This window comes from Pyrus communis, chromosome 5 (genome assembly GCF_041283825.1).
Source record: "Pyrus communis isolate YQ-2024b chromosome 5, ASM4128382v1, whole genome shotgun sequence".
Taxonomy (NCBI): Eukaryota; Viridiplantae; Streptophyta; class Magnoliopsida; order Rosales; family Rosaceae; genus Pyrus; species Pyrus communis.
The window spans coordinates 11,370,593-11,391,348 of record NC_142569.1 but is presented as its reverse complement, the minus strand read 5'-3'; the positions used below and the strand labels follow the sequence as shown (position 1 = coordinate 11,391,348).

At 36.8% G+C, this 20,756-nt stretch overlaps 2 protein-coding genes, 1 long non-coding RNA gene and 1 pseudogene across 6 annotated transcripts in view; 2 read left to right on the top strand and 2 right to left on the bottom strand.

Annotated features, from left to right (window-relative positions):
• Positions 1-20,756, top strand: part of LOC137724756 (uncharacterized) — a 57,075-nt gene that overhangs the window by 9,988 nt on the left and 26,331 nt on the right. The gene's annotated exons all lie outside the window — the stretch shown is intronic.
• On the bottom strand, positions 10,990-15,319 carry LOC137726721 (uncharacterized). 3 transcript variants are annotated; one of them, XR_015962715.1, is made up of 5 exons: positions 14,915-15,319; positions 13,782-13,860; positions 13,295-13,326; positions 12,492-12,613; positions 10,990-12,143 (listed from the first exon to the last, which is right to left on the bottom strand). It is a non-coding gene; the product is annotated as an uncharacterized LOC137726721 (long non-coding RNA). The 3 variants fall into 3 exon arrangements; XR_015962717.1 differs by having other exon boundaries at positions 13,782-13,855; positions 14,915-15,283; XR_015962716.1 differs by lacking the exon at positions 13,782-13,860 and having other exon boundaries at positions 14,915-15,283.
• Positions 16,680-19,714, top strand: LOC137724758 (MDIS1-interacting receptor like kinase 2-like; annotated as a pseudogene). Its single transcript, XR_015962131.1, has 3 exons — positions 16,680-16,907; positions 16,983-17,977; positions 18,069-19,714. The product of XR_015962131.1 is annotated as an MDIS1-interacting receptor like kinase 2-like (transcript).
• Positions 18,603-19,791, bottom strand: LOC137726720 (putative carboxylesterase 12). Its single transcript, XM_068465676.2, is given in 2 exon segments — positions 18,603-19,119; positions 19,121-19,791. Coding segments are annotated over 2 exon segments (957 nt in total). The 5' UTR covers positions 19,693-19,791; the 3' UTR covers positions 18,603-18,734.

Sequence of the window (20,756 nt, the reverse complement as noted above, 5' to 3'; positions counted from 1 at the left end):
ACTCGTCAGAACATATGCTGTACTGTTCTAGATATTCTTTTCTTTTTCGATTATGTATTGTGTTTTTCGTGTTCCCATGTGACACGTTTCTATACCTCAACCCACACGCTTGACGTTGACGCCTGATATTTATTCGTCAACTCCACACTTGTCCAAGACATCCTTCACAGTCCACGCACTCTGGGACTGGTCTTTGTTCACATGGCTGGGGCCAGGGGACAGCTCTTGATTGAGTTGAAATATCCTTTCCGAATTTCCAAGCGTAAATAAAGGATTAGAAAATCTGTCCCCGGGAAATTTCAGAGAGTTTAGGCTAGGTTGCACAGACATTCTGAAATTTCGAAGTGTTGTGTGTTTTTAATCTTCTGAAGTTTAGGCTAGGTTGCACTTTAAAATCCGAAGTGTCGATGTGTCAGACACTCTGATACGCCACACGGATTGGACACGATCAAGACACAGCAGGGGCATTTCTTTGTAAATTTAGAAAATATTTTGATCAGGAAACATCGGAACATTTGGGACAATTTGAAAATACGAACACTAAAGCCTAAAATCAACCCGACCTAACCTAACTTGATTCTCTAATCTGCGCCTTCCCTCCATTTCTCTTCTCCCTCTCTTCCCATCTTCCTCTCTACGGCCTTCACTCGAGTTGCATTCTATTTTAATTGGAGGTGAGTGGTTCATGCTTCACTCACCCTCTTTATTTATAAATGATGTCAGGCTTAGTTTTTAAAATTTGTTGGTTGTTTAATTTGTTATTGGGCATAAATATATCTTTTCTTGTTTTAATTACTATACTTGTGTTGTTTTAATTATTAAGTTTGTGTTAATTTAGCTAATATGTATAAAGGTTCTAAAAAATGCTAGGCATTAGTTGGGTGGACGGTTAGGGCCTAGCGCTTAAACAACCAGGCCTAGGTGGACTAAGCAGATTTAAGTAAATTTATTATATATTGTATAAATAAGTACCTATTTATACTTAAAAAACACATAATTATACTGACCTACATAAATTGCAAAATAAAATGTCGTATAGATTATAAAGTATTAGAACACACTTAGGACATGAGGAACAAACACATAATGAGTGTTCTTCCAAGTCTCCTACATTTTATTGACAAAATAAAATGCAAAGAGAAAGTTATTGATTTTCTATCTAAGTGAGAGTCGGACCTAGACGGGTTTAGGCGGGTGCCTAGGTGGGCATCTAAGCGGGTCTAGGCGCACTTTCTTAATTTTCAAATGCCTAGTGGCTAATCGGGGCAGTGGCTAGCCGCCTAGCGCCTAGGTGGTTCTAGGTGGAGATTTTTAAAACAATGATATGTATAATGAATGAATGTGACGAACACGATTATTTTGTTATATTATGATTCGCATTATTACTTCTAATATACGTTATATTTATTATAAATTTATTATATTTTAATCGCAGTGTTTTAGCGGTGTCTGTGTCCTATTTTTAAGATTTGTCGTGTCGCCGTATCCGTGTCTGTGTTTGTGCAACCTAGAGTTTATATTTCGTTACGGAACTGAAAAAAATATGTTAACTGAGATTAACTGAATATAACAAACCATGGGTTCTACCTGAGATTTTCGTCAATTTAAATACGCGGCAAGACATAAGATCCAGAATGAGACCTAAAACCAATACCCAATCTTGCAACCTACGTTGGATAAATTATTTACATAATTTAAATAAATTTAATCGGAGACTTGAGTTTGAGTGCATTATATATTTCACATGCAAAATACGGTGAAGTTGATCAATACGTAAAAAGTCTTGGTCTATGAATTGATGATCAATTTTCTTATCAAAGTTTTGCTTTAAAAAATAAGTAACCAAATGCACATCTTTATCGAATCAAACAAACAATAACAAGATTCAAAAAGTAGCTGAAATTCAGCATATTAGAGCAGACAGAAAATGATGAGCAAAATGATGAATGAGAAAACTAGCCCGGTCTTCCACTCAAGAATATTAGTATTTTAAGTTTATATTATTCGGATAGTTTTGGTATTTTGGGAGGGTGGGGGAGGGTAGTGACGGCAAGGGGGCTTAATTTGTGCCTCGCGCAGATAATTGGGAAGATCTCAGGAGACCCGGGTTCGGAGATCTAGGAAATCTGCAGTTGGATTTTGGGTGGGTGAACGAGGGTGGTGACGGGCAGGGATGTCAAAAGGAAGGGGTGCACTTGGATTAGGGTGGTGGTTTTAAAAATCATAGTCTTTCCAGATTCGGAAGGAGTGGATAATCTTAGCTTGCTACCAGTCGTCTTCTTTTGTCATCAATTGTCTCCCTTTGTCACCAGTTATCTCCCTTTTTAAACAAAAAGAATCATAAAGGACGAAAATTATGCGTTCACAAAACATGAAGACCATTTGTGAAAATTAATGTATGGTAATGGTTGTGTTACTAAGAGAAAAGAAATTCATTTTAATGGGTGTACAATAATTATTTAAATAAGAGGTTTGAATGAAAAGCTCTTTCAAAATTTAATTTTTAATCAAAATGACATTTTTAGAATGAAAAGTTCAGAATAGGTCAAGTTCACTTTTTTATCTACTCTTATATCATTATTTCATTCATCATGGCGGGTCCCTTAGATATATTTATACTTTTGTCTGAAACTTGAAGTATTGTAAGTAGCTTTGCATGGTGCTACTGTGAAATATTCTTCACTTGTATTATTGTGTTGCTTTTTCAACTTTGTTTATCTGCTGCCAGCTCTTCTGTGCCTTTCTCATGTTATCGACGTTGTGTTGTTCCTTTTCTGTCATATTGTTCTAGTATTGATCATCTCCTTCTTCTAACTCTACTTCTATTAGACTATCTTCTTTGATCTGCAATAGATTAATGCAGTTTCTTCCTTAAAATTTTGAGGCTTGCAGTAAGGCTGATGATATATATTTGCTTTGTTGTAAATATACATCTCTTCGTCTTCTGCTACTAACAACATGACATAATTAAAATCTTCAAATTCCTCCAAGGCTGACGTTCGAGCTACATGATATCTCAGAATGTGGTGTTGTGTAGGAGTCCATCTATGCAGTGATATAGAGGACAATTTGAAAGATTTTTCATTTACCATGGCTATAGGCCTTGCCTCTTCCTTATGCATATGTTTGTACCATTCTGGAGGACTTCTGATAAACTTATACAATTTTTCTTCCAATCTTTTAAGTAATCTTCTGCTACTTTCTTACGCTTAAAAGGAAATTTTTTTGATTGAGAGCTATAGTTAATAAAAATCTTATCAGGATAACCAAAATCTAATAACAAATTTGGGGTGACTTCTATTTCATTAAGCTTTTCTTTATGCTTATAACTAAAATGCCATGGTTGGTAATCTCTCATGTGAATCCTAACCAAAGTTATACTAACTTATAGTTTACAATTACAATTCTATGTACTAAAATAAAGACATGGTGGATATATCTTTGTAATAAGATTCTTCCTTAGTTTTGGATCAATGATGCACTAATTAAAAAAACACTGTAACTGTAATTGTAACACTTGCATGGTCAATGAATTCAGGATCTCACAATGCATGTTCTTTGACAATATTCTTAATTTAACTTTTGAGAATTCTTCTAACAAGATGTACATACTATTGTTGTTTTTTCTTTTTTAACACTGAAATTTAACATGCTATACTATACTCGGAGAATAAAAAGTAAAGTAAAATATAAATAAGAATGCGGTGAAGCAATATTAGATGATATATTTGGTTGGTGGTAAATTTCCTAACATCTCTCTAATGGCCGGATAGTTAATTTGATGGGAGACTTTACTGCATTATTCAACATGAGAATGCGGTGAAGCTGATGAATACTTCAGGGTTTGTTTGATATTTTACTTGAGTTCAACTTTTTAAAAACATTTTTTGAGTTTTAGGCTTTGAATTCTTGTTTGGTAGAATTCGTGGATGGCGAATTCGATACCAAATTAAGTTATCCATTGTATGACTTAGCCGAACTACCTCTCCTCATAATGTGTAAAAATATCAATGTACTAAAATAAAAAAGCATTGTCACAACCTCTTTCTTAATAATGACAGAAACCAAAGTCAAAGGATCTTGATCATCATCTAAATATTATATACGTATAAGTATAAAAGTTTACAATTGAAAAATTACTTGTTACCAAAGTTATTAAAAACACTAAAAGTGAGTTTTTAGAGTTTTCCTGCTCTCTCTCCTCAACATCTTCTTTTGCTCCTTCCTAACCCTCTTTTTTCTCTCTCAACCCTCTCTTTCTTCTCTCGTCACACCTTGTCTTCTCTCTCTCATCAGCCTTTGTCTTGTCTCTCTCTCATCACACTCTCTTTCTTCTCACTCCTCACCTTCTCACCGTAATTTTTGGCTCTCTCCCTATTCTCCTCGTCCTCTCCTTGTCTTTCTCTCTCCTCGACAACTATTTCCTCTCTCTTTTCTCTTTCCCAATTCTTTCTCTCCTCCAATTTTTGTACAATGAAGTTTGAATTCAAATTAAAAAAAATTATTTTTAAAAATTCAACCAAACAAATTTTTGAAATTTTGAGATTTAAAAGAAAATTGTTTTTAAGTGATGTTATTTGAAAATTATTTTTAGAAACAACCAAAGTTTTTGGATATGATACCAAACAGACCCTAAAATTCTTAGTCTATAAATTGATGATCATTTCTCCCATCAAATTTTCTGCTTCATAAAAGTAACCAAATGCACACCTTTATCAAATAAAATAAACAATAACAAAATTAAAAAAGTACCTGAAATTCAGAATTCTAGAGCAGAAAGAAAATGAGGAGAATGATGAATGAGAACACTAGCTCGGTCCTCCGCGCGATTCGTGGTGGCGAAGATTCACCAAAGCTAAGCCGACTGGCGGCGAGGGGAGTAGGGTTCCACTCAGGAAAAAGGAGACGTTGAACTCTGGTTTGGATAACATAACATCAACTATACATACAGTTTGCAGCTAAGCCTTAGATGAATTGAAACACACATAACCATGAAATCAGCTAGGAAGCTGCCTATTACGATTTGGTTTAATTGTAACTGATTTAAGATTATTATAATTTTCTTGTATAGATTCCTATTTCCTGTATAAGTTTGACTCTACGGCCACATCAATGAAATACAAATTAAAAGTTACTACAGACACCATGGATTCATCTGATCCATACTTACTACATTCCTCAGATCATCTAGGACTTCATCTTGTCTCCAAGGTTCTTGATGGAGATAACTATGCCATGGTGCCGTGCCATGACAATTGGTCTTAACGTCAAAAATAAGATTGGCTTTGTTGATGGCTCAATCCAAGCTCCTGAGGAAAAGGATTCCTAATACCTGCTATGGAGAGGAGATGCAACGATATGGTCCTCGCTTGGTTAGTGTATTTATTCCTTATGCCAATAGCTACTCAATAGTATCATATACCTGAGTACAAAGGCTACGGTTTGGTCTGATCTCAAATATTGGTTTTCACAAGGGCTGCAGTCTTGGGGTTTACATGACTTAAACAAATTATAAATTTGGTTTCCACACAGAGTTCCCAATCACTACACTTTCTACCACTCAAACACAACTATAAGAGCATCTCCCTATTTTACCTCATGAACCCGCAAGGTATTTTTGTCTAGGCATTTGTCTAGTCCCTTGGAGCCATGTTTTGCTGATGCAGCAACAAATCTAATTCGCCTAGTAAATTGCCTGGTCTTTTAGAGATGCTCTAACACAACTCCATGGCGCGTTCCCTTGGCGAAACAAAATGCTGGCACAACAATTTCTCTGCAACCGGACTACCAGAGGGAGTGTCAATTATATTCATAAAAATGATTCAAGTAAATAAAACAAGATAAACAAAAGAAGCAAACTACTTGTATGTCTTAATTGGGTAAGTATTTAATAGTCCAAACTGCTAATTAGAGCTTATTTTTGGGGCTTAATTTTCTGATATCATTCTTCTCATCAAGGAGGAAAATATATAATGTACAAGAGTGATTTACAAGGAAATAAATAAACATCAAATAACCTAATTACAATATGATTAAAGGACTCAAAAAAAGGTAACTAAATTAATTACAAAAAGTCAACTCTCCAACACTTCCTCTCAAGTTGGGGCATAAATGTCGTTCATGCCCAACTTGACAAAAGAGTTGTAGAACGCTTGACTTGCAATAGCTTTAGTTAAGATATCCGCTAATTGATCCTCTGACTTTATGAACGGGAATTGAATAATATTCTCATCCAACTTCTCCTTAATGAAGTGTCTGTTAACTTCCACGTGTTTTGTGCGATCATGTTGAATTGGGTTGTGTGAGATATCGATAGCTTCTTTATTATCACAAAATAAATATGAGGCTGAATTCGTAGGATACCCAAGTTCACCAAGTAACCTTTGAAGCCATAATAGTTCACATGCTCCTTTTACCACACCCCTGTATTTTGCTGCTGCACTTGATAAAGCAACCACTTTCTGTTTCTTACTCCGCCAAGTCACTAAGTTTCCTCCCACAAATGTAAAGTAACCAGATGTGGATTGACGATCAGTAACGTTTCCTGCCCAATCTGCATCGGTGTAACCCTCTATTCGGCAATGATCATTCTTGGAAAACATGAAACCTCTACCTAGTGAGGACTTCAGATATCGTAGGATGCGTTCAACTGCACCCACATGTGCCTCACTCGGAGAATGCATAAATTGACTAACAACACTTACTGCGTATGCAATATCAGGCCTGGTGTGAGATAAATAAATTAACCTCCCAACTAACCTGTGATAACGATCTCTGTTAGTGGGAACTTGGTCAGGGTGCACGGCAAGATGGTGATTTTGGACCATAAGGGGTCAGCCGATTTACAATCAAGCATTCCGGTTTCAGCTAACAAGTCAAGAACATATTTTCTTTGAGATAGAAATATACCCTGTTTAGATCGAGCTACTTCTATACCCAAGAAATATTTCAATCCACCAAGATCTTTCATCTCGAACTCAGTTGCTAAGTAATCTTTCAGCCTTGAGATTTCCTCTCTATCATCACCTGTAACAATCATATCATCCACATAAATAATAAGTGTTGTCAATTTACCCATTCGACATTTCAAGAAAAGTGTACGATCAGAATTGCTCTGCCTGAACCCATACTTCCTCATAGCCATCCGAAACCTACCAAACCATGCCCGAGGTGATTGTTTCAATCCATATAATGCCTTATTCAACTTACACACCAGTCCGAGTTGTGAAACCGATGCATAACCAAGTGGAATATCCATATACACTTCTTCTTTAAGATTACCATGTAAGAAAGCATTTTTCACATCAAATTGCTATAATGGCCAATCCAAGTTAGCCGCCAACGAAAGTAACACTCTTACCGTATTAATCTTTGCTACCGGAGCAAATGTTTCTATATAATCAACATCATACGTCTGAGTGTATCCTTTGGCCACCAATCGTGCTTTGTATCATTCAATCGACCCATCAGCTTTGTACTTGATGGTGTACACCCATCGACATCCCACTCTCTTCTTTCCTCGAGGTGGCAGAACTAAATCCCATGTTTGATTTTTCTGAAGTGCATCCATTTCTTCCTCCATTGCCTTGGTCCATCGATCATCAGATAGTGCCTCCTTCAATGAACTTGGTGTGCTATCATTGGATATTTGTTGTACAAAAGCTTTGCCAGGTTCTGATAATTTATGTGATGACACATAGTTGGCAATGAGATATTTAGAGCCTTTCGTTTTTCCGGTGAATATCGATTGGGTGGCTTTCCCTGATTGTGCTTGAAAGGTAACTGATAATTCGGAACATCGGATACATCAATAGGGATAGTAGATCATACCTCAGGAATATTCTCTGATGGTCATCTGGTGGTACTATATTTTGAGACGAGGGGGAGTAGTATTAGTAGAAGTCTCAAGATCGGCAAGTGGCAACACTGTTGTCGTGGGTGAGCACGGCACTGCAGTGCCTACTGCTAGTTCTGTGGGCAGCGATGCTGCTTCTGTTGGCTGGGCTGGCAGTGCAACCACTGCATGCTCGGCTAATAATGGCAACGGAAGATCAATGGTAGCAGCAGCCATGGTCCAAACCTGCTCGTCATGCAGTGGTTTCCCCTGAAGATGAGGGTTGGAAGAAGCCGAAAAGTAATACATCTTAGACTTGGAAAAAGTAACATCCATGGTAGTATACATCCGACATGAAAGAGGATGGTAGCAACGGTACCCTTTCTGATGTAATCCTTACCCCATGAAAACACACCGGATAACACATGGGTCAAGTTTTGTCCGTTGATTTTTATGTAGATGAACAAAGGCAACACATCCAAAAACTCTCGGTGGGAGCACCAAAACGGACGGTAGAGGCATGAATGTAGCAAGAACTTGCAAAGGTGTAAGAAAATTCAATACTTTGGATGGCATATGATTGAAAAGGTAAGTGGCAGTCTGAAGAGCAACATCCCAAGAGAAACGGGGAACATCCGCCCCAATCAATAGTGATCGAGCTGTTTCTAATAGATGGCGATTTTTGCGCTCAGCCACCCCATTTTGTTGAGGAGTCTGAGGACAAGTAGTCTCGTGGAGGATTCCGTGATTAGTTAAATAATGTGTAAAATCATTATTAACATATTCACCACCATTATCAAAACGCAAAATCCGGATTTTAGTAGAAAACTGTGTCTGAACCATGGTGTGGAATGTTTTAAATGCCAGCAACACATCACTTTTATGCTTAAGAAGGCATAACTATGTCATCCGTGTGCAATCATCTATGAACGTTACAAACCACCTAATACCAGATGAAGTAGTAATCGAAGATGGTCCCCAAACGTCCGAATGAATAAGACCAAAAGGAATATCACTTATATTATAATTCAATGGATAAGAGACACGGTGACTCTTGGCAAGTATGCAAGTGTCACATTTAAAGTCTGAAACCGAACAACCAACAAATAAATCCGAAAACATATGTTGTAAATAACTGAAAGACGGATGACCCAAACGGTGATGCCATAACCATATTTGATGCCGTTTGTGATCAACGGATCTTTGGGCGAGATTGACCCGTCCTATACTGACATCGTCCACAAAATAGAGATCTCCCCTCTTAGTACCACGACCAATTATCTCCTTCATGAGAATATCCTGAATAAGACAAAACTTCAGATAGAATAGTACACAACAATTCAATTGCTTAGTAACTTGGCCAGGAGACATTAATTTATGCTTTAGTGAAGGTACAAGTAGTGTATGCAGTAAAGAGAGGGTAGGCGTGAGGCGTACAGTGCCAGCACCAGTTACCGATGAGGTGACACCATTAGCATTAGTAATATTTCATCGAAGTGGAACAGTATCACAAGATAAATCAGTGGGGTCATAAGTCATATGATATGTAGCACCGGAGTCAATAATCCAATCGGACTGAGTATCACAATTATTCATATTAAAAGCATAACCATAGTTACCTGAGGACTTCGGAGGCATGTCGGAAGAACTCGAAACAGGAGGATTCATGGTAGGGTTAGTTAGGGTAGTAGTGTTTAGGGTTGTAGTGTTTAGTATAGGGGTAGGATCGGTTAGGATGAAATTATTTCCACCGTAGAGCTTATCTTTGGGGCTTAATTTTCTGATATCATTATTCTCACCAAGGAGGAAAAGATATAATGTACAAGAGTGATTTACAAGGAAAGAAATAAACATCAAATAACCTAATTACAATCTGATTATAAGGACTCAAAAAAATGTAACTAAACTAATTACAAAAAGTCAACTCTCCAACACAACTACTCCGTACTACGGCTTTATATGCATTAAATTGGCAAGTAAGAAAAAATAATATTTTTCTGAATTTAATATTGATTAGTCATTTTTTATACTACTAAATAGTCCGAATTATATATCCCGCTTCATTAAAAAAGTTAGTTTGGAGCATTGAAGAAAATTGGTCTTAGTCATAAAAGAGCATAACTTGTTTTTTTTTGCCGAAGCCTGAGTTATCCCACCCACACCCCAAAGGATAGGATTAATTCAAAGGCTAAAGGCATTTCAACCCACCCTGACCATGTTCAAATAGCACATATCTCTAAAGGCATTTCAACTCACCCCTGACCATGTTCAAATAGCACATGTCTTCTCAAAACTTTCAACCAATGAATCACCCGTAATTTTACTAACTTCATGCCTTGAATCTAAGACCAAGGAGCAAACTTGATTTAGAATTTTAACGTACTTCTACTGAACCACTTGTCGTGGTTATAAAAAAGCATAACTTGAGACTTTCCATATTCTTCAATTCAATCCCTTGCTCCTAAAAAAATCCTGCTTCAATTTTTCTATTTGTAATTTAGGGAGGGAGGGAGAGGGGGAGAGGGGGAGAGGGAGAGAGAAAGCGCCTCAAAACGCGGAGCTGTATTATGTAATGTAAACAAGACTAAGGACCTATATTTTAGATAGGACAAACGACTTTGAGGCCAAAGCGTGATTAATGAAAACTATATAATTTTACAGATAAAGCTTTACTACAGGAAATGAATCATAGTTATGCACTATGATGCGGATTTGATTCTCATTGACTCTTTTTTTCCTAACAACTAACTATTTAATTCACTACCGTTATTATTTGTAAAAGGCCTAATCGAACAAATAGTCCCGTGATCATAAAGTATTCGGAAGATAGTTCATGTGGTAACAAAGTTTGAATTTGAACCCCTATGATGAAGTCTTTTAGAATTTATACTCAAAATTAAAACTTTCCTTGTTCCTCCGTTAATAGCCCTGCACTTGAGGTTAAGATGATCATTTTAGCTCATCAACCATGGGAAACATAATACTTTTTTTTTAGGTAAAATAGGAAACATAATACTTAATCCTATCAAATGGACAGTTGGAAAGCTGCCCAACGTAAATTGAACATCTGAAGCTCGTATCAAGACCTTTTTTTTTTCTAATTTCTCCATTGAAAGTTATTCTTTAATACGGAATCCATTGTAACGAAATTCAAGTTCCATCAATTGCTAAAGCACACAAATTCATAAAAAAAAATCCCAATTCTTGGAGAAACCCAATTCATGAAACTTGAAATAATGATCAATCAAACCCAACACCGAATAAGAGTTAAAAAGAAAATTTTAATTTGATGCGCTGTTTGGTTTCTGAGAAAATGCTAGAAAATATGGAAACTGAAACCAAACAGAAACTGAGAGAGGGAGGGAATTGTACGGAGACACTTGTCAGGGTAAGAATCTTGAATTATGGTCCGAGGCAGATGGGACAAGGATTTGGGTCCTCCTCCAAACAAGAAGAAGAGCTGTTGATCTTGTCGGCCTTCAACCCTTGCTTCCCCATCTTTGCTTGCTCCCTTCAATTCTCTGAGAACGGAATCTATGTTTCTCTGATGCTCCTCACGGAAGAGATGAAATGACCATCTTAGCCTCACATGTGAGGTTCAAGTGTGGACTACTAATGAAAAAATAACGTAAGTCTTAATTTTGAGCATAGATCCTATCACACTTCATCAAAAGGATTTAAATCCAAATTTTTATACCAAATGAACTATCTTCCGAATACCTCATGACTAATGACTACAGATCTTTATAAAAGATATATAATATACAATGTCGTTGTTGTTCCACCAAAATTAAGGGCACCATTGATATTTAGAACTTGATATGCGCTCGTCAGCTTTAATTTTTGCACGTGACCATTAAAGAATAGGCACTAGCCTTTTATCTTATCCCGCATCTGACTTCCAATAAGCTCAATGGGTAGCCGCGGCCGGCCCGTCAAAAGCTTCATTAGGCCGGCTGCTTCGTTATGTGTCGTGTTTCTCTTGTTTACATGTTACACATTTACATGCCTCAACCCACTCTTGACGTTGATTCTAATATTATACGCGTCAACTCTACTCCACACTTGACCAAGACGTCAAATCCTTCCGTGTCCACGCACGCTGGGCCTGGACATTCTTCAGTGTCCATCCTAAGTGGCAACAATTTCCGAGGGCCCATACCATCTGCCATTGGAAATCTCTCCAGGCTCACAACTTTGGACTTAGGCAACAACTTTTATCAAGAGACTCATAACCAATTCTCTAGCCCAATTTTGGACAACATAGGTTTGACTAGAATTTGTATCCGCGTTGCTGTGGGATTGAAAACTATATGAAAGATTATGCAATATCAATCTTCATAAATAATGTTTGAGTCAAAAACTAAGTTACCAATGCCAATGTAAATTATACACAACCTTATCATGAATGAAACAAATTTAAATATCAAAAGAGAAACCTATTTTGTCTATTAAAAACATTACAAAGTTCTTTGGATACGAAAAAACACAAATTGCTTCCTGTCCAAAAACATTAATGGGAAATGTTGTTTACTGTAAAAGTTGTCATTTGCTATGTTGGTCATTAAGGAAGCATCCCAGGCAAGGGGAAAAAAAGTGAAATAAATTTATACAGTAGAATTATATCATGAACAAAATAAGGATAAAGAGTGTTTACCTAGTGTTTTTGTGTGCAGAAATAAGTCTGATTTTGCACGAAATGGAGATGACCTTCTCTTGCAATTCTATAGAACGCAATCAAATTTTTGTGCATTTCCAACTTGCCATGCAACCAAGTTTCTACAAAAACAGATCCAATTCAAGAAAGTAATTAGACCAAGGCATAAAAGATTATAAGAAAAAAGTATAGAAAATATAAACCACATATACCACTTATTATACTACTTTGTATTCCGAATACACCTAAAAATATATCGATTTCTAGTAAATGGTTCATTTCCAATTAATTCCACTCTAGTTTCTTTCTAACCCTTCAACTTATCCTTGACTTATTTTTTTTAACGGCATCATAATTAAGAGTTAGCTTCCATCAAATCCTTCAACCAATCCCACCCATACCTCTCTAACCCTTCATAATCCCAATTTTACTCTCTTAAACCCTTTAACCTAACCTTGACTTTGTTTTTATAGCTTAGTTTCATTTAAAAGCTTATTTTCTCTACAAAATCATAATAGTTTCCATCTTACATCACATTTTAAACTCTTGATAACATTAATTTCCATCTCAAATCAGAATGAACCTCCAACGTTAGAAATATGAGTAAAAAAAATGTTTAGTAAAAGAATTTGCCAATTCTAATTAAGAACTGTTAATCAAACTGTAAAAGCAACATATGAGTTTTTCCCAACTTCAAACAGAGAACCAACAGCAAGAATAAAATTGGAAATGGAATAGACCAAACAGACCATGAAGATTACACAATCAGAAGATGATATATTTGAAGAAGAAGAGTTCATTACATAGTGTGATGACAGCCGATCAGCAGCAGAAACTGAGAAGAGCGAAGAACTTGGCCTCAGATTTTCTCCATAATAATTGAAAAAATAAATAAACTTAACATGTAGGAATGATGCTGTTATTTTCTCCAAACAATAAACATCATCTCTTAAAATATTAAAAATAATGTATGTGCATTTCATTCATATTTCTATTCACATCATAAACGTAAACCTCAAAACACAACTCATGGAACAACTTTTCTTACTAAACCCTAGAACACATTTTAAAAATTTTAAAATAGTTCTCATCTTTTATTTTCTTTGCTAAATTCATTCATGCGTTTCTTAAATTTAAATTCAGTTTATAAATTTTCAAATCAATCTTTAGAAAGTAATCTTTCATGTAATTATTTAAAATATGTTGTATAAAACATACTTATTGCTTCCACTTAAGAAAACTGATAACACAAAATGAATTAAACTGGAGGGTTAAAGTAAGTTCTCTTACCAAATAACTGAAGCCAAATTAGCACAAAAGCATATAAACGTTGCATTGTCACAGGTACAACATTAGCAACGTTTCTTTACTGATTCAAACATAAACATGAATCAATTAAAAGCGTTAAAAAATGAAATAACACTTCAATCAAACGCATAAACAAAAGCAAACGTTAGGCGTTGGAAAATGACATTGGGAAAAAAGCTATGTTAAATATTGTAGGTATTATATTTACAATTAATCTCTATTTTTAAATAAATGAAAATATATTAAATTCATAATAATATGCATAAACATTTTATTTCCTCAATCTCTCTGCTGGTAAACCTCTTTTTCCACCACACTAAATACTAAAGCTCTGCAATCAAAGCTAAAAAAAAGGCATCGAAAAACCACACTTAACCCAAGTCCCACGCTGCTCAAAGATTTCATCTTTGTCATCAAATCTCATCAGAAAGCTACTGATATCACATCAATACTACCCAAAAAAATATAAATAAAAAGCAAGCTCAAAGATTTCATCTTTGTCATCAAATCTCATAAAAAAGCTACTGATATCACATCAACACTACCTTAAAAAAAAAAAAAAAAATGTATTTTTGCTCACTATTATTGAGTGTAGTGTTTCGTCATCATCTTATTTATCATTAGATAAGTTTGAATTTTAAGATTTGTGTTTATCCGTGTAATCTTAAAATTTAAAATCATCTAACGGTAATAAATAGGATGATGAGCATACACTGAAAAAATAATCCCCAAAAAAATCAAAATAAAAAGCAAGTTCAAATTATCCATAGTTAATTTTGGGAATTACCCAATTCACCAGAAACCATGAAACTAAAGGAAAGGTTAGTTTTCTGAGAATTTCTGAAAAAGTTCCAAACTTTTCCATGAACAAAGGAGAAACCAAAAAAATCCTAAACAATCAAAACAAAAACCCTTGAGAAAAACACACACAAAAATGAAGAAAGTCAGAGAACCCAGAGCAAGATTAGAATTTGGAAGAAACCCCGTTTGAGAAAAACCCTCAAAGATGAAGAAAAGTAGCATCAAGATTAAAAGTAGAGCAATAAGAACAAAACCCATATGAGAAATAGCCACAAAGATGAAGACAAAAAAGAATCTTGGGGCTTGGGATGTACCTGAATGAAGCAGTCACAGAAGAAGAGGCGCAGCAGCTGAGCAGAGACATTCTTCTGGTGGGAGTAAATTTGCGCCATCGTCGACCTCACAATGGTCTCAGTTTTTGGGCAAGTCTCGCGGTAGAAATCGTATTCAAGATCCGATTGACCTCTATCATTCATCTCCTCCATGACGAAATCTTGGCCACCATCTGAAAAAGCCAGAGAAACCAGACTGACCAGTGGTTCTTGGGCGGAGGAGGAGGTGGAGAGAAGCAGGGAAACACGAAGGATTGATGCAGGGAGAAAAGCACACAAAAAGAGAGGATGAGAAAGGGAAAAGCGACGGAAGAAAATGGAAGAGCCTTCGAGCACCTTCCCCACCAAAAACGAAAGGGTTCATTAAAAATCATGATTTCTAAACATAAACCCACGTATAATTAAACATCCAACAAAAACCCAAAAGTCAAATAAACTACTACATAAGAATATAAGTAACCTACTAATATAAATTATTTACAATTTTTGCCACAACCGGCACTTGAAAATTAGCTTCAATCAAGGGCCTTAAAATCTAATTAAGCATCATGACGTTTTTTCTATTTATTTATTTTTAATTTCTACAACAATCTAGTGCATTACTTTAAATAATGACTACATTATTATTCGGTGTAATTATTCTCCTTATATATAATAGTTAAACGTCCCTACTTTACCTGTATAAATAATATCGCCCTATTGCCTGTAATTTACCTACATTATATAAACAAAATATTCTCATATTTCTTTTTGCAATTTACCTGTGATATATGCAAATAATATTCTCATATTTTGTTGGCATTTTCCCTATATTATGCAAGTATGTAAATTAATATAATAGTAGGTAAAATATGCAAGTAGGTAAATTTCAATAATAGTAGGTAAATTATGCACACGTGATTTACCTACATTTTTTATGTGAATCAAATATCTAGACTGTATATGTAAATAATTTACCTATAGTTGGTTCTTTTCTTTTTCTTTGTCCTAAAATTAATTTACCTGCAATTTTTATCTCCTTTAATTTATATATTTTTACTTTGACAACAATTTTTTTTTTTTTTATATATTTTGAAGTACAATAATTTACCTATATATAATATGGACATGTTGTAATGGTAAATTGGAATTCGAGAGCCAAACTAACCAACAAATCCCTACATTTATATGCAAAATATTATTTTTGTAAAATCATTAATTCTCCCTTACAATTTGTATGGAATTAATTGTGTACATTAAACATTCAATAAGGGTGTTTTAGGTATCCAAAAAAATTTAAATGGATAAAGTCAAATATAATTAATGAATTTGCTTATGTGAAGTCTAGTCAATGAGGTTTTATTTGAGCAAAAAATTTACATCGGGTTTTATGTGGAGAAAATTGAGTTCTATGGGCTAAAGTCATATTTTCAGAAAACGAAAAGGAAGGGTGGATAACTGTTGGAATCAGATTAACATGTCGACATTGCTTAGAAGCAAACAGACATGTGGGTACCGATGAGGGAAAAGAATGGGAAGGCTGAACAGCACAAATGAAACGCGTGGCCAAAAAGGGTAAATCCGCCACTTCGCTGTACAAAAACGGAAAAAATAGAACTCCAAAGAGTAATTGGAGGACAATTTCGGTAGTTCACTGTTATGAATAGTATTTTTATGTTGTGAAGTATATGTATAACTTATGGTCCTCAACTTATTGACCTGAGTGAATTCTCTGGGAGGGAAAATTCCACCCTCTATAGGCTAACTCATGGAGCTCCGGTACCTTGATCTTTCATTCAACTCTGTAAATTCTTCAATCCCTTCCGAGCTCGGTCTTTGGACAGACCTCACCTATTTGTCCGTGGCTTGCAATAAACTCACAGGGGAATTGCCCCTGTCCTTGTCCAATCTAAACAACCTCGTCCAATTGGTTTTGGCTATCAATCTATTTACTGGTCAAATCCTTCCGTCTCTTGTCTCCAATTGGACTAATATGGTCTCTTTGTGACTTCAATCCAATAGCTTCAGTGGAACCATTACAGTAGAAATTGGGCTCTTGACACAATTGCAGTATCTAGGCCTTGATTCCAATGAATTCAGTGGGGAGATTCCGACAGAGGTTGGAAATATGTACATTCTATCGATCCTCAATCTAAGCAGGAACCACTTGACAGGAGTGATCCCTCGGAGTCTAGACTATTTGTCATTTCTTCATGACTATGATTTTTCTTATAGCAACTTGACTGGCCCAATCCCAGCCGTTTTCCAAACGGCAACAACAAATATTTTTGTTGGAAACGCTGGCTTATGTGAGGGGGGTGTAGAAGGACTAAATAGTCTATGTGATTCCCCCAGAAGAAATTCCGAAAAGAATAACAAAAGAGTTCTAATTGGTGTCCATGCATCTCTTTGTGGTTTATTAATGGTTACAACTGTCATTGGTCTTATGTTCCGTAAGAAACTTGGTCTCGTTTTGAACATAGTCAACACTTCCGAAAACTTTGAGAGTTTGGAGTCCACGATATTGCAAGAGGAATTAAAATTCACGTTTGCGGAAGTTGCGAAGGCTGTAGATGACTTTCATGAGAAGCACTGCATTGGTAAAGGAGGGTTTGGAAAGGTTTACAAGGCAGAGCTGCAATCGGGCCAAGTTATTGCAGTTATAAGGCTTAGCATGTCAAACTCCAATGACATTCCAGCAATCAATCTCCAAAGCTTTCAGAATGAAATCCGAACTTTGACTAGTTTTCGGCACCGGAACATCATGAGGCTTTATGAATACTTAAAGAGAGGAAGCCTGGGAAAAGCTTTGTATGGAGCTAAAGGTGTTAATGAACTCGGCTGGCCTAACAGAGTCAAAATTGTGCAAGGACTTGCTCAAGCACTTTCTTACTTGCACCATGATTGCTCTCCACCAATTGTGCACCGTGACGTAACGGTCAACAATGTATTGCTTGAGTCAGATTTCGAGGTCCGTCTCTCAGATTTTGGAATAGCGAGGTTATTAGGTACTGATTCATCCAACTAGACAGATATTGTTGGTTCATTTGGCTTACATAGCACCAGGTAATTTAAACTTAATTTGTATTTATGGTTCATCTTTTTGCTTATTGGGATTTGTTTTAAGGTGGCTAGTTTTGATTTTATTGACACGCAGAGCTTGCATACACTATGCGAGTCACGGATAAATGTGATGTATATAGCTTTGGAGTGGTGGCACTAGAAGTCATGATGGGAAGGCACCCAGGAGATATGCTAGAGTCCCAGCTACAAGAATCATCAAAATCAAGGAGGAGCAATGTAGAATCGCTCCTGAAAGATTTGTTAGACCAAAGGTTGGAGCCGCCAACAAATGCATCTGCAAAGGCAGTGGTGCTAGTAGTGACAATTGCCTTGGCCTGTATAGAACGCATCTTGTGTCCAGACCGACGATGGTATTTGCGCACAAAAACTCCCAGCTCAAATTCTGCCTTGCCTTCCCGAACAGTTGACAATCAACAAGTTAATGGCACTATAAAACGTAAATGAAAAATAGATGACAAAGGGGAGTAGCTCAAACTTCCCCATTAGTATTTCTGCTACAAGCAAGTCTATCTAATTTCTCATGTAATACATCTTCAATACCCTAATTAATCATCTGTATTATTTGTGGAATGCGGATTATATGTGCGACAAATTTTCTTAATCGTAATTCTTTAAACCGATAATCCACAAGTTCAATTAAACATTGGAATAGAAAGTTTTACATTTTTCTGAAGAAAAAAAAAACACAAAACCAGAGGAAGAAAAAGAAGATAGACAAAATTACAACAATTCGAAAATCCTAAACCTGGTTCAAGAAAGAGACCATCTTCTTCTGCATGGCCACAGCATTCTCACAAGTTAGATCGGCTAAATGGAAACAATGCTCCTCCCCTTCTGCTTCCATCACCTCTACAACCCCATTCCATCCACTCTTTCTCAGCACCTCCCCGTAATACCATCCCTTTTCTTTCAACACATCTTTTTCCGCCACGAAAACTACCACTTTCCCACACCCCAATTCCCCCAGTTTTGGATCCTTTTCGGGGTTCATTAGCGGGTCATCAGATCCGTTACTCAACGGGTAGACAAAGCGCCACATGGCTGCCACAAACTCTCTTATATTTGCAGGGGCATTGAGCTCTACCCCAATTAGATCTGACCCCCAGAAATATGGATGGACCAACAATCCCAATCAGCTTAACACCAGGCAGCCCCTCCGAGCCTACTTTCAATCCCATATGGTGCGCTATATTAGCTCCGGCACTGTCCCCAGCGAAGAACACGCGCTGCGAATCCGCATAGCTAGTTATCCAATCTTCATCTTCTTCTTCACCGCCCTTTCGCTTTCTATCAAAATGGGAAGCCACCCATTTGAGAGCAGCCCATGAATCGTCGTAGGCAGCTGGGATTGGGTGCTCCGGGGCAAGCCTGTACTCAACAGAGACGGCAACAACATTGACCTCGGAGACTAAGGAATTAAGGTAGTTGTGATACGTGGGGGAGGAGGCGCTTTGGATGCAGAAGCCACCGCCGTGAAAGTAAACGAGAAGAGGGAGTTTGGTGGCAGCGGATTTGGGGATGTAGAGCCTTACAGATATTGCTGGTTGTTGGGAGATGACAATGTCTTTGGATTGCACTCCGGTTTCGGGTTGTGTTGATGGAGGAACTGTGGCTATGCCTAGGAGTCTCTCGACTCGACCGTCTTTGTATACTTTGATCATTGGAGAGAAGTCATAAGACAGTTCTTCATTGCTCATGTTTTGGATTTTCAACTTCAATGAAGAAAGTAGAAGAATAAGAAACAGCTATGTAGGCCTCTCTCTCTGTGTCTAGCTTATACAGCCGACAGCCTCATGCATTATTAGTTTTAACAGGACGTAGGCCATGGAATTTCAATGGACACAGTTGCCACAGCTGTCAAAGAAGAAAGATATATGCTAGCTAGCCAGACAGTTTCAACAACTCTGGATAGCACGCAGCTCTAGTGAAATTTTATCCCATTAATTTTGGGTCACGTAACAATCTTATACTTCATCTTTTAAACATTATAATGTTACACATCAACTTACAAAATCGTTATAATATCAAACATTCATTAAATTTTCTGTCAATTTAACCATTAAATGATAGCGTGGTAAATATAAGGTCCACATTTACACTGACCTGGATGCCCATTATGCACCATGGGAATAAAAAAGAAATAAAAAATTTAATTCATAAATTTTTTGTTTTTGTTTAAACTGACCTCGCCTCGCCGCTCTTCCTCTCCCCTGTCCCACCATAGCCACCGAACACATACAGCAACCGCACAAAAAATCCAATTGGAGTGAGAGTAGGCTCTGAGGGGCTGGTTGGTGCTAAGCTGATTGGGGTTGTGTTGATCGATCCATATTTCTGGGGGAAGATCCAATTGGGGGAGAGATCACCGCCCCTGCAGCTAAAAGAGAGTTTATTGCTGCATTGTGGCGTTTTACCTACCCGTCGACTAGTGGATCCGATGACCCGCTTTCAACCCTGAAAAGGATCCAAATTTTGGGGAATTGGGGTGTGGGAAAGTGCTGGTTTTTGTTGCTGAGTTAGATGTGTTGAAAGACAAGGGATGGTACTATGGGGAGGCGCCGAGAGGGAGTGGATGGAATGGAGTTGTGAAGGTGATAGAAGCAAAGGGGGAGGACCATGTTTACCATTTGTCCGATCCTACCTGTGAGAATGCTGTGCCCATGCAGAAAAAGATAGTCTCGTTCTTGAACTAGTGTGTGTGGTTTTTCCATTGTTGTAATCCGTTTTATGACTTATATTATGACCTACTAAATTCCTATTC